At 57.6% G+C, this 13,833-nt stretch overlaps 1 protein-coding gene across 13 annotated transcripts in view; it reads right to left on the reverse strand.

Moving 5' to 3' along the window:
* The window catches only part of SARDH (sarcosine dehydrogenase), a 75,633-nt gene that overhangs the window by 17,360 nt on the left and 44,440 nt on the right, over positions 1-13,833 (reverse strand). For 10 of the 13 annotated variants that reach the window (XR_010322879.1, XM_064290612.1, XM_064290614.1 and 7 more), the window contains 2 exons: positions 9,796-9,943; positions 5,893-5,986 (listed from right to left, as the gene is read on the reverse strand). Coding sequence is in view for 12 of the 13 variants with exons in the window: in XM_064290612.1 (XP_064146682.1) it covers positions 5,893-5,986; positions 9,796-9,943 (242 nt within the window). In the remaining variant the exon portion in view is untranslated. Of the gene's footprint in view, positions 1-1,475; positions 1,636-3,241; positions 3,924-5,892; positions 5,987-9,795; positions 9,944-13,833 lie in introns of those variants that run through there. The other 3 variants (XM_064290619.1, XM_064290616.1, XM_064290618.1) reach the window with 3 other exon arrangements.

A 13,833-nucleotide genomic window follows, 5' to 3' on the forward strand; every position in this document is an offset into this window, starting at 1 on the left:
ATAGTGGTGGCAGTGATGTGGTGGTGGGGGGGCAATAATGATGGTGGTGGTGGGGCAATAATGATGGTGGTGGTGGTGATGGGCAGTTGGTGGTGGTAGAGGTGGTGGTGATGGTGATGATGATGGTAGTGACAATGATGGTGGTAGTGGTGGTGAAGGTAGTGGCAGCAATGGTGGTGACAGTGATGGTAGTGGCAATGATGGTGGTAGCGATGGCAGTAGTAGTGATGGTGGTGGTGGTGGTGATGATGGTGATATGGTGATGGTGATGGTGGTGGTAGTAGTGTTGGTGGCAATGGTGGTGATAGTGATGGTGATGATAGTGATGATGGTAATAATGGTGGTGGTGATGGTGGTGACGGTGGTGACAGTGGTGATGGTAGTGGTGGTGACGGTGATGGTAACAATGGTGGTGGTGATGGCGGTGATAATGATGGTGGTGGTGGTGATGGTGGTGATATGGTGATGGTGATGGTGGTGGTAGTAGTGTTGGTGGCAATCGTGGTGATGGTGATGATGAAGGTGGCAATGGTGGTGATAGTGATGGTGGTGGTGATGGCGGTGGCAATGATGGTGGTGGTGACGGTGGTGACAGTGGTGGTGGTGGTGGTGGTGACGGTGATGGTAATAATGGTGGTGGTGATGGTGGTGATGCCGGGGATAGTGATTAGAAACCAATTTTCCAAGAATGAGAATAAACAAAATATGTGATTCTCAAACATGAGCCTCTACAAGGATCTGACGGGCTCTGTGGGAACTGTCCAACGCTCGATTCATCTTCCAACCCCAAGAGCGCTGGATCTGCCTAAGGACATCCCCAGACGCTCCGGAGGGGAAAGCTCGCCCATGGAGTCATAGAAAGACACCTGTCTGTGCCCACTCTGCCCTCTGGAGACTACAGTGGGGGTCTACACAGTCAGGACAGGCAGCTTTCCCTGGACCTGGTCCCCTGACAGGTGCTGAGAACAGAAATGACGCCGTGATGAGCTTCTGGAATGGCTGGGTCTTAAGCACGTGCCCCGGGAACACTCAGAGCCCCACCAGCCTTGTTCCAGCAAAGACTGGTTCTTACACTGCCATGGCAAGAAGCTTTCACTGTCCCCTCCATGGACACCTGGGACAGTGGCAGGGAACAGATGCCACGGGCTCTGGCCACATGCTTTCTCGACTGCACCCACAGAACCTGCGACAGCCTCTCGTGGCTCTTAGAGCCATGACAAATTCGCGAAGACTGTGCAAAGTGATTTTCTAGGCAGCGGCTGACACCCAACTGGCAAATGCACGCTCCGTGAAACTCATGGGCCTCCCCACGTCCTGCCTGGCATGTCACTGTTTATCCAACGTGTGCGGATAGGAGATGTTCCCTCCTGAGCTAATCGAATCCTAACTGTGCCACGGCCGAGAGTTCACATCGTCAGGAAACGAAATTCAATTTCTTTTGGACCCAAGATTAATTTTCAGAAGAAAATCGCTTTATCGCCCATCTCATAATGAGCTTCCAGCCGGCGTCTGCTGCCTGGGGGAGGTGGGGGGCGGCCCCCATCCTCTGAGGCCCAGGAACACAGTCTCCCCGGTAACCGCCGAGCTGAGCTACAGGAGACGGCCGGGAGCATTTCCACAGGGAAGTTTGCTGGCCTGGAGGCAAGTATTTGGGAAGCAAGGACAGCTGGTCAATTGGCTTCAAGTGGACAATAAGCCTCCCCCACCGCCCTCTTCTTCCTCGAGGAATTTAAGGATCATGGAAGCCTGGGACGGATCCAACATCTCAGAGAAGAATTATTGCAAAACGGAGACAGAGCTCAGCAGGAATCTCCCAACAGTCTTTTCTGTGTGAGTGTGGGTCACATCTGGCAGGGTTCTCCTCTCACCTCCCTGTCCCACCCCTGTCTGTGGCTCCTGTCCTCACTCCCAGCCCAGCCTGTGGCTTCTGGCCTTGGCGGTCTACAGCTCCTGGCCCCACCCCACCCAGGTCTAAGGCTCCCGGCTCCGCCCCTGCCCCATCTGCACACCTGGCCTTGCCCCCACCCAGGTCTTTGCCTCCTGCTCCCACCCACCGCATGACCTGCTGCTCCCGGCCCAGCCCTGGGTCTGTGGCTCCTGGCCCTTGGTCATCCTGGGCAGCCCTGACCAGAGGCCTCTGACCGTACAGACACACGCATTCCTCCCACATCTGGTTGGTTCGACTCCAGCTGATCCCTCTAAGCACTTGGCCCAGCCCCAGCCCCGGCCCAGAGCTTCTTCACACTGATGGCTGTGTCATCAACACACTCTTCAGCCAGCGCAAGATTTCATTTAGAGAATATGGAACTCTCTCTGGGATCAGAGAATTCGAAGTGTCTAGGCAGACTCAAAGGAGCCATGGCGGTGCAGGGGTTAAGCACTGGCTGCTAACCAAAAGGTCAGAGGTTGGAGCCCACCAGCTGCTCCACTGGAGAAAGATGTGACAGTCTACCTCTGCAAAGATTTACAGCCTGGGAAACCCTATGTGGTTAGGTGCCGTTGAGTTGCTTCCAATTCGTGGTGACCCTGTGTACAACAGAACAAAACGCTGCCTGGTCCTGCGCCATTCCTATGGGGCAGGAAACCCTATGGGGCAGTTCTTCTCTGTCCTATAGGGTCGGTAGGAGTTGGAATGGACTCGACGGCAATGGGTTTGGTTTTGATTTGAGACAGACTCAGGGGACAGCCCAGAAGCTGAGAGAGGCCTGGAACAGATTTCCTCTCAGAGCCTCGAAAGGGAGTCAACGTGGCTGAGACCCACTCGCCTCCAGAACCGTGACGGCTTGCACTTCTGCTCTCACAAGTTGCCCAGTCTGTGGTACTCTGTCGCGGCAGCCGCAGGACACTAAGGCACCTGGTCACTAAAGGTGGGCCCTCAGCAAATATTTAAAGGAACAGAAGATGGTGACATTATAAGAGAATAGAGCAGTGGCTTCCGACTGGAGAGGATGACGCTGCCTGAACCGACCTGGGTAGATGCAGACACAGAAAGGAGACAGGAGGGGCGACACCACCATGAGCCATGGTTTTCCCTGGGGAGGGAAGGGAGGAGGGGCTTCCACCCACTCACTCACGTGTTACCAGTTTCCCAGTGTTCTACAATTAGACAGTGAGGACTGTCGCCCTGTAGCCAGCGTCTCGCGGAATCTGCTCCACAGCTCCGCCACCCTCCACCCCCCCACCACCCCTACCCCGTTCCACAGAGAAGAGAAAACCAAGGCTCAGAGAGGTCACGGTTGTGCCCAAGAGGTCCAGCTGGGAAGTGAGGTCTGGCCCCAGGCCTGAGGGACTGCAGACCCAAACACCTCACCTCCACAGTCATGGTTGGAAACAGAGTAACAGGCGTTTATTTTAAAAACAATAAAATCCTTTTTTTTTACAAAACAAGTAACGGCCGGCCGGTGACCCTGGGGAGAGAGTCAAGCTGGCCCATGGCTCCTGCATTCCTGCAGGTGAGGACGCAGCCTGCCAAGCCTGGGGAGGCGGCCAGGCCTGCAAAGGGCCCCCCGGGGATGGAGACAGCTGAGCTGACTGTCCAAGAACAAAGCCTGTCTGAGCCGCAGCACTGGTGGGAGGGGGTGCCTGGCCTGGGTGGGAGGGAGGCTTCACACCTGGTCCTCTCTCCCCTCACACATCCCTAGCCACACACAGGCTGAGCTGGGGCCAAGCCCTGGTTCAGTGGGAGAAGCACAGCTCAGCGTGCTCCTTCCACAAGTCACAGCCCAGGTTGGGTGCGGCATGGACCCTAGTGGGGCCGGGGCTGGGGAGGCGAGTGTGGTCTGAGCTGCAGCTGGGGTGGCCTGGGGTCAGGCTGTGCCACTCCTGTGTGCCCACCGTCTCTGGTCCAACCAGGCAGCTCTGCACCAAAGAGGCAGGAAGCAGGCTAGACAGAGACGCGCCCAGCTTCCTGCCTTGGGTGGCCTCTGGAGAAAGAAGGGGATGAGCGGCGTGGCCGGCCCTGCGGCTCTGCAGCCGCCTTTATCACAGCTCTGGCAGCCTCCTCCTGCCGCCCTAGCCACGTTGGTTAACTGCCAACACGACCCAGAGTTGTGCCCCAGGACCTCAGCCCCACTGTAGCCAAGATTGCTCTCCTGCTCACGTACCTCAGCGTGTTCCCATTAGCAGCCCCCTGACCAGCAGGTGGGAAGTTGACACAGGGGAGGTACACCCCAAATCCAGCTATCTGCCTGCTCATCCCCTCCTGGAGGCCAGTCCACTTCATTAGCATGTTTTGGTGTGCTCTTTATGTATCATTAGCAATTGGCCTTGGGCAGGCCATCCAGCCCCTCGGGGGCTCGCTTGCCTCATCCACCCCCAATGGTTCCTGTCCTGCTGCTGAGGGAGAGCGCTGGCCACCACACACACCTGGCTGTCGTGGCTGCCACCATGACTTACATACCTGCTGACAAACAGGGGCTCTCCACAGGGGCAATCCTGCCCCCAGGGGACATTTGACCATGTCTGGGGACATGTGTGGGGGTCATGACTAGGGATGCTACGGGATCTAGTGGGCAGAGGCCAGGGTACTGCTAAACACCCTGAAGCGCACGAGATAACTCCCACAACAAAAAATGCCCAGTGCTGAGGCTGAGAAATTATGTAGAGCCTTCCACCATATTAGGGGCAGCTCAGAAGAGCGCCTGGCCGGCAGACAGCCCCACAAACAGCGGCTGCTTTTCCTTTCACTGTGGCTCCTCCCTGCAGCTGGAGAAGTCACAGCAGAGAGCAGGACGCTGAGATCCAGCAAGGAAACCAAGGCCCAGGAAGGGCCCAGAGCTGGAATCTGCACTCACCTCAGGGCACTGGGAAGCCCTGGCCTGGAGCTGGGTGTGATGGAGCCCTGCACCTGACCCTGCCCGCAACCTCTGAGGAGGTGGGCTTCGGCTCCTAGACTTTCCGGAAGGAGGTGCAGCAGGGTTGGGGGTTGTTATGGTTTGAATTGTGCCTCATCAAAGTATATGTTGTAAATCCTAACCCCTATACCTGTGGCTATAATCCCATTTGGGAATGGGTTTTCTTTGTTATGTTAATTACAAAGTATTAGTGTAGGACGTGTCTTGAGACATAAAAGAGATTAAAAGCAAGCAAGTGAGCAGAGAGGGGAGAGGAGAGATGCCAAGCCACATGAAGATGTCCCAGGAGCAGAAGCTCAGAGAGACAAGGACCTTCTTTCAGAGCCGACTGAGACAGACAGCCTTCCCCTAGAGCCAACACCCTGAATCTGGACTTCGAGCCTCTTGAACTGTGAGAAAATAAATATCTGCTCGTTAAAACCACCCACTTGTGGTATTTCTGTTACAGCAGCACCAGATAGGTAAGACAGTGGAGCTCTGGGGGGAGCTGGCCTGGGCTCCGCTTGGGCAGCCCCTCCCCCACAGGCCTGCATGGACAGTGGGCAGGGTGGGAGGAAGCTAGAGAGCGCAGCTCCCTCCTCAGAGGACCGAGACCTGCCTGGAGCATTACTAGGCAGCTGTCCACAGCCTGTTGTTTCCAGGGCAGCAGGGGAAATGATGTGCCCCCTGACTTGGGAGGGCGTGCCCACCAGTGCCTTTGAGGAGGGGATGGCTCAGGTAGCTGTGCGGGGGCAAGGTCGAGGCCGCCTTCCCTGGCAGAAGCTCAACCAAGACTTTCCACTTGGGAGGGATGGAGACCCCAGCCTGGGCTAGGCTCAGGGCAAAGCAGGGATGCCCCACCACAGCCTTGCCCCCGGCTTCCCCTCCAGTTTCCCGCTGCCCAATCCCGTCCCCGCCTCGCAGCCGAGGACAGACGCCCAGAGAGGTAAAGGGCCTTGTGAAGGGCACCCAGGCTTCCCAGCCCCAACCTGGGGCTTGGTCCTTTGCATCAGGTCTCTGCCACCCACATTCCAGGGCACAGCAGTCTACTGGTACCTACCAGGTGCCCAGCGGCTCGCACCAGCTTGTGGGTGGAGAAAGGGAAGGCCTCATTGCTCAGGTCCGCATCGAGCACCTCCTGGAGAATGGCCCGGCTGTGAGCAAGAACAAAGTCAGTCAGTTACTCAATCAACAAACAGTCCTGTGTGCCAGGTCCTGGGCTGGAAAGGTACTGGTGACACGGCCGTGAGCAGGACAAGTTGCTGCCCTCACAGGCAGCTGGACAATAAACATGCTATTAATAAAAACACACCAAGACAAAATGCAGTCTATCAGAACGTTGCTTTTCAGTGCAATAATGATGGGATGAGCCCCAAATGCTAGGCCTGTGGAGACCCAGACTCACAGATGACCTCTCCGTGTGCCCCAGATAGACAAGCTGAGGCCTGGGGCCGTTATCTCTAGAGTCAGCCCCTGGCTCGTGGCGACCCCAAGCACAACGTAATGAAATGCCACCCAGTCCTGTGCCATCCCCATGGTTGGCTGGGAATTGGACTGTTGTGATTCACGGGGTTTTCAATGGCTGATTTTCAGACGGAGATCGCCAGGCCTTTCTTCCTCGTCCTTCTTAGTCTGAGAGCTCCGCTGACGCCTGTTCAGCATTATTCCAACAGGCGAGCCTCCACTGACGGGGGATGGTGGCTGTGTATGAGGCTCCTTGGCCAGGAATTGAACCTGGGTCTCCCTCATGTTCTTTCTAACAATCTAACATCCCTGAATTGCACAGCCCGGGAGGAGCAGAGTTTGGGCCAGTGCTCAGGATCCTGTCCCCTAGGCCCCTCCAAGTCTCCACAGCACACCTCAAGGTCCTCCGGGCCCTCTGTGCGCCCATCCCTCTCCCCTTTCCATGTTTAACTGTGTACCGTCCTTCAGGTCTTGGCTCAGCTGCCACCTCCTGCAGGAAGCTACCCTGACTCCCAATCTGGTTGGGGTGCCCCTCGACTGGGGCCCCACAGCCCTGATATGTCTCCCATCAGGGTGCCTCCCATGCTGGGGGTACTTGTCCTCCCTCCCCCACTAAACCAGAAGCACCCTGTTCTGATGTGCCTGGCACAGAGAGGCGACAGTGAACCTGAGTAATTGAGAATGGCCTGGCTCTGAGTGCTGGCCTGGCAGCAGAGGTGCCCCCACTTCCACCCCGCAGGGCATCCAAGCAGGAACTGCAGGATGGGGGGCCTGTTGCTGCCCAAAAGTGCTGCTGAACCTAGTCCCCACCTCCCCAAAGCTGGAGCCACCCACCCACACTGGCTGAGGTGTTCAGCAGTGGGCATCCTGCCAGCATCCTTACATAACACCCATCCAGCACCCACACAGCTGCCACCCTGGAGACTCACCAGGCTCCAGTCCTCCCGGGCGCAGAGGGTGGCTGCACACAGGACCCAGCACCTGCAGTCAGGCCTGCTCCGGTGTCCCCTCCTGCCCCAGGGTCTGTAGTTGCCCCAGGGCCAAAGGTTTGAAGGACACGCAGCTTTGACCCAGACATGGTCTCAGCAATGCCACAGGCTGGTGTGGTGCCTGTTGGGGCAGCCGGGTCCTGGTGGGGCATGGCCGCATTTGTCCAGCCCACGCTGGGTGGGCAAGGATGGGGAGGGCACCCAGATCCCACTGAGCACTGACCAGGGATGGCAGAGACTGTCCCTCCCCCAGAAAACAGCAGGGGGCGCTGGAGGACAGGCTTCCCAGTCAGCTAGGCCTGAGTTCAAGTCCAGCTCCTCCACGTACCACTGTGTAGCCTCTGTCCCCTCGCCTGCTAAACGGTGACAGTGATGCCACCCCACAGGGCCATTGTGAGGAAACTCTGTGTCAGTAATTCTAACTGTGCTGTCCAGTGTGGCCCCACCAGTCATAAGTGGCTCTTCAGATGTAAGCTTATTAAATGATACCGAATTTAAAATTCAGTTCCTGAGTTGCACTAGCCCCACTGCAAGGACTCAATAGACACATGTGGCTAGTGGCTACCGTGTTGGACAGCACAGTTACGGAATGCTTCCGGAAAGTTCTACTGGGCAGCAGTTCCCATCGCGCCTCCCCAGGTGTAGGCACTGGGCTGAGGCTTCCCACGTAACAGTTCAGCAAAGTTACCAGTGGCGGTAACATTCTTATTCCTACAAGAAACTTTGGGTTGTTTTTGAAAGAGAGAGGGCACTTTGCGGGAGACAGTGGAGAAATGACAAGGAGGAGGAGGAGGCTTGTCTTCCTGCCCTGGCAGCCGTCACCTGCCTGCCTGCCTGAAAAGCAGCTTATAATGAGGCTGGAGGAGGCTGCCCAGCCTGCGGTGCCTGAGGCTAGCCCTTTATCTGTCTGTCTGGCCCCCTGCTCCTCAGAGCGGCCTCCCCCACACTAAAAATAGCCCATCCCTTCCAGGGTTCCGAGGCTGGGCCTGAGGAGTCTGTGGTCACCAGGGCCCCCACCCCATGCACCTGGAGATATGGAGGCCAGCTCACCTGGGGAGAAGTAAGAGCCACCCCCACTGCGCCTGGGCGCTCCCACGGCCAGGCGCTGGGTGCACACGTCCAGTGTTATGGCACTGACCTCCCCCGACAGCCTTCCCCCATGGCCACACTCAACGGTTAGTCCCCAGCCATCAGCTCCTGCCGCCTCCTTGAAGCCCCTGCTTCACCTGGCCTCTGGGGCTCCTCACTCACCCAGCTACTCCTGCCCCTGCCCAGGCCCTCTGATAGTTCTCGGTCATCTCCTGGACCCAGAACTGGGTGGCCCACATTGGGTTTGGGGCCGCTTTGCTCCCTGGCTTCTCTCCTTACCTTGGTGATCCCGTCCACTCCCTGGCTGGTGAGTCCCACGTCTGGATCTCCAGCCTAGCCCCACCCCCGCTGCTCCTGCCCCAGCACAAGAGGAACCCCATTAAAGCCCAAGTTCACCTCAAGGGGCTACCCTCAGGATTGTGGGAGACGCTGGCACAGGACGCGGCAAATCACAAGCACTCCACACAAGTGCTTCCACTTCTGTCCGCCTCTGCATCTCTTCTCCACACCTCAGCCACAGGGGTCTTTCCGAGTGCACACCTGCTCAGGAGTCCCTTGCCTATGGCCCTGATGTGGCTCTACAAGTAAGCTGGCATCTGAGGGCCTTCACAGGCCTGATTCCTCTCAGCTGGGCTCAGTAAACACTCATGGAGTGAATGACTGAGTGGGAGCAGAGTCAGTTAGCACTTATGGAGTGAGTGACTGAGTGGGAGCACAGTCAGTTAGCACTTGTGGAGTGAGTGACTGAGTGGGAGCAGGTTCAGTAAACACTGTGGAATGAATGAGTGGGAGCAGGCTCAGTAAACACTGTGGAATAACTGAGTGGGAGCAGGCTCAGTAAATACTTATGGAATAAATGACTGAGTGGGAGCAGGCTCAGTAAACATTTATGGAGTCAGTGACTGAGTGGCAGGTCCATCTGCAGACACTCACTGTCATTGGAGGTGTTTAAGGGGGATGTCCCATGGAGGGTAGCAGCCCTGCCACACACTTCTGACCCTCTTAGGGGACACACATCGCACACACAGGTAGTGGAACGGACCACCCTGAGATGGGACACACGGCATGCAGCATCCCCACCTTGGGGTTTTCACTGGAAACAGAAGAATGGGCCAGGTAACAGGTAAAACATGTTTCAAGATGGCACACTGTCATTCCTAGAATGTGTCAGTGGCCCAGAGACCCCAGGAACCCCAGATGTGTGAGTCCTCAGGCACGGCTAACTGTAAAGTTCCACCTGGTTCTCATACGAAGGGCTTTTCCATAAAGGACTTAATAAGTGGGGTCTCTGTTGGCTCACAGGTGTTCAGTCAGCAGAATGTCCCATTCTGGTAAGCAAGTGGCTCTGCTAGGGCCCAGGTGAGTGGCCGGGCTCCAGGTCCCAGGTGTGTCCAGGTGTGTGGCCCCTGTCCTTTCCTCACCTGGCCGGCCCCTGGATACTGATCATGCCCAGGTCCTCAGAGCTGTCAATGAGCTGGCACCGGAACCTCTGGTCCTGCAGCACGCTGGTGATGTGGGACCAGTTGTGTTGGGCCACGGCCCCGCCCACTGCGAGGTAATAGCCGTCCCCTGGAAGACAAGAACAGGAAGAGAAAACAGCAGGGGTGGGGAGGTGGGGAGGCAAGGAGGTAGGGAGGAGGCCCTCCTGGTTGAGAACAGAAATGCTCTTTTCTGCAAGGTGAATGACAAAGGTCAGAACTTTATGACCCTCCCAGGGGCCCGATGCCCAGTCTCCCCCTACCAAACCCCATGGTGACTTTTCCAGGGGCCCGATGAGCTGTCTTTCTCTACCAAACTCCACATAGGCCACACCAAATATAGGCCCTTCACTGTGGGGTAGTGGGACAAGCTCAGGGCAGGGGCCCCTTAAGGGTTGCACACGCCCAGGGGCACTTTTTCTAGGGTGTGTCCAAACTTTCCACCCACTTTTCAGAAGGTTCCCCGATCCAGGAAAGATTGAGAACTCCTGACTCAGGGTCTGTGTCAACCTCCCAAGAGTGCTGGGCTACCTTGGCACATCCCTTTCCTCTCCAAGCCCCATTGTCCTCACAGCCCTTCTTCGCTCCAGTCTCCATGGACACAGGGTCTCTGGGGTCCCTGCCTTGGCCAGAGCGGTGGCTGACTCTTAACTTGTGTGGCTATGCCCCGCCCAGGTCCTCCTGGGGTGGGCTCTGCGTGAGGCAATACCCCTGCTCTTCACCACCCGCTCCTTGGGGTGAGGGAAGACCGGCACCTGTCCGGCTCCAACTCCAGCCATGGAGCACCACCAGGGTACCAGGGAGCTGAGGGCAACCCACCCCAGCCTGGTATCCTGGTGGGCACCGTCCGGGAAGTCTTGACCTCCGACCAGCCTCCTAGCCTCCAGGTCCTCATCTGTGGACGAGGGTTGATATGGTTCATTAGGCAGGGATGCTATAAACATCTAGAGACAACCTGGGCCTAGGAGGGTAGAGTGCTCACGGTGAGGGGAGAGACAGGGGAGGCCCATACCAAAGGCAGAGTGGGCGTCCTTTGCCTCTGCTTTCTATGCACTCCCCAGCCTGTCCCCTCTTCTTGCTTATTCCGACACACCCCCTCTGCTTAGGAGCAATGGTAACACTGAGCCTCCCCCTCCAGTTTCCCATCCTGCAGTGGGGATGCGCCTGGGTGAAGGAGTTCAAGAGCCCGGCGCGCAGGCGGTATCAAGAAGTGGAGCCATGATGCTGATGTGCTCAGATGGTCACCCGTGTCCAGGGTTCTGTCCTAAGAGGACTGCTGCTCTTCCCCCTAGGCACCATTCCCTCCGGGTTCCCACCCTGGGCTGCTGGGCAAGAAGGAGGAGGAGGGGGCTGGAGCAGAAGGTAGGCTGATCCCACCCCAAGCCCTCCCTGTGGGGCTGTGGGCAGACAGTCTGGGCTGGAGGATGCAGCGGCCATGGGAAGCAGCTGGAGAGGGAGGCCCAGGAGGCTGGGGCGCCCTCCCGTTGCCTGCCCCCTCCTTGCCCCCCACAGCTCCAACAGTGGTAGAACAACATGTCACAGTGATAATGGCACAGCCACCTACTTTAATTGAAAAATAGCTGTGCCTCTCTCCTTCCCTGGCTGGGGAGGGTGCCGCTGGTGGCAGAGACCTGGGGGGTATGGGCTGGCCAGGCTCTACAGCCTGGAAGCTTGAAGCTGGGACCCCTTCCAAATCCCAGGGACCCTAGCTGGGGAGTACAAGGAGTAGACAGTGCGTGCTTGGTCTTCTCAGCCAAGACCCCCAGCAGGGGCCCTTCCTGACCACCTTCCTCCTGTCCTGCCCAGGTGAGCCTTGGGGCCTTCCCGACCTTGTCACCCCACGTGCTATGTGCGCCTCTTCTCCCCCAGTTCTGCCTGTCCCTCCAGACTGAGCTCAAAGCCCCCTGCCTCCAGGAACCCTTCCTTAAGGACCTCTAGGTAAATGACACTCCCCACCCCCACCTCAGGGCATCACACAACTCTCATCTCTCCACACCCACATCCCGAAGGGCACCCTGACCAGGATTCTCCTCCCAGTCCCAGTCCCTCCCCACCCCAGCCTGCAGTCCCAGCCCTCCAAGCCACCATACCAAAAGCAAATCTCAGCATCTCACACCCTTGCTCCCTGTGGCCCTCAGGGCTGTCCAGCTTTCCCCATGGGCTCCGTGGACTCCCGCAGGCTCCCCCCATCCCTACCCTCTCATGCCACACTCTGGCTCTGGTCAGCTTCACTCTGTTCTTGGGAGCTTTCTTGTCGGTGCTCACTGCTGCCTCTGTTGAGGACCTGACTTGCCCCTCCTCCCCTCAAGTCTGTCTAAGCATCACCTCCTCCAAGAAGCCTGCATACCCCACTTTACCCCAGCATAGCACCTATTGCATTTCGCCACGGGCAGAGCCCAGTACTTTGTTAGGGGCAGTGCGGGGACTGTCTGTGCTTCACTCCAGTCTCCGTAGCCAGGACCACGGCCACACACCCCACCAGGACCACGGCCACACACCCCACCAGGACCACGCCCACACACCTCTGGTAAGGACCTCGCCCCCACACCTCAGCCAGGACCACACCTCCACACCACTCCAGGACCAGGTCCCTACACCTCAGCCAAGCCACGCCCACACACCTCTGTCGAGCTCACGTTCACACACCTCAGCCAGGGCCACGCCCCCACACCTCGGGTCAGGAAGACCAGGACCACGCTTGTACACACCGTGTGCTTTGAACCGTGGGCTGGGGAAGAAGGCCTGCTTCCCAAATCCCAGCCACGTGCTTCTTTGGAGGCCCCACCACATTGTGACTCCCCCTCCCCCCCAGGACGCTGTCTTGGGAAAGGCACAGGCCCTGGCACTGGGACAGCCTGGCCCAAACGCTGGCTCTGTTGCTGTCTGGTCTCACTTCTCACTTCTTCAAGCCTCAATTTCCCTGTCTGTAAAATGGGCAGAGCCACAGCACCTATGCTACAGGGCTATTAAAAGCCATCCACTGGATAAAAAAACCCATCGTGGCACCAGCCAGGCTCTGTCAAGGATTGTCCCTCTTTCCCCCCTTGAAAGTAATGAGCACAAAAGGGGGTAGGAGCCAAAGAGACCACCTGTTCCCAGGGGCTCCCCACCCGGGCGGAGGTACCAGAGACACTGGGGTTCCTGACATCCTGAGGAGCCAAGTCTCCCCAAGCATCCTCAGCCCTGCACTGGACTGACACACCTCCAACTCCCCCTCCCCCCCACGCACATTGTGACACTCAGGTCCTCAGACCCACGGGCCCCAGCCCGTCTGTGGCCATCCAAGGCTGCTCCCAGGAGGGCATGAGAACAACCCAGGCCACCCAGTGCCTGAAGAGAGGGTGGCTGGACCCAGCCTCCTCTGGGCCACTGTCCCCAGTCACCTCCACTGCAAACGAGCATTCGCATCCGGAGCCCTGGGCCAGTGGGCAGCTCAGGGTTCAGGCCCAGGCGAAGCGCAGATAGGGCAAGGCCTAGATCAGTCAGGGAGGGCTGAGCCTCCCCACTGCCCACTGCAGCATTGCCTGGGCTGTGGCTGGTGGTGGGGCCGTGGACTCTCATCCTATGATTTTCTGTATTGCCAGAATGTTCCCTGTGAGCCTGTATTCCTTTTTGTCATATTTTTAAAAATCGATAAAGATATTTAAAATTACATTTAAGATACGGCTTTGCATAGGGCCTGATCGAATGGAAATGACCACATGCTTCAACTTAATTGTGATCTGAGATAAAAACACGGTGATTTATCACACACACAAAATACATGCGTATGTAACGGACACGCATATTCATAGAAGGAACATAAGGCTTTTACACCTAAAAATAAACCAGATTCTACGCTGGGTCTTCTCCCTTTGCCTGTTCCGGACCGCGGCTCCCTCCTGGGCCCCGCCCGCTGGTCGGGATGCTGCTGCCTCCAGCCCTCCCACCAGCACACACATTCACCAGTCCAACGCCCAGGTGTGCAGACCACCCGCCAGG

This window comes from Loxodonta africana, chromosome 9 (assembly GCF_030014295.1).
Source record: "Loxodonta africana isolate mLoxAfr1 chromosome 9, mLoxAfr1.hap2, whole genome shotgun sequence".
NCBI classification, from domain to species: Eukaryota; Metazoa; Chordata; class Mammalia; order Proboscidea; family Elephantidae; genus Loxodonta; species Loxodonta africana.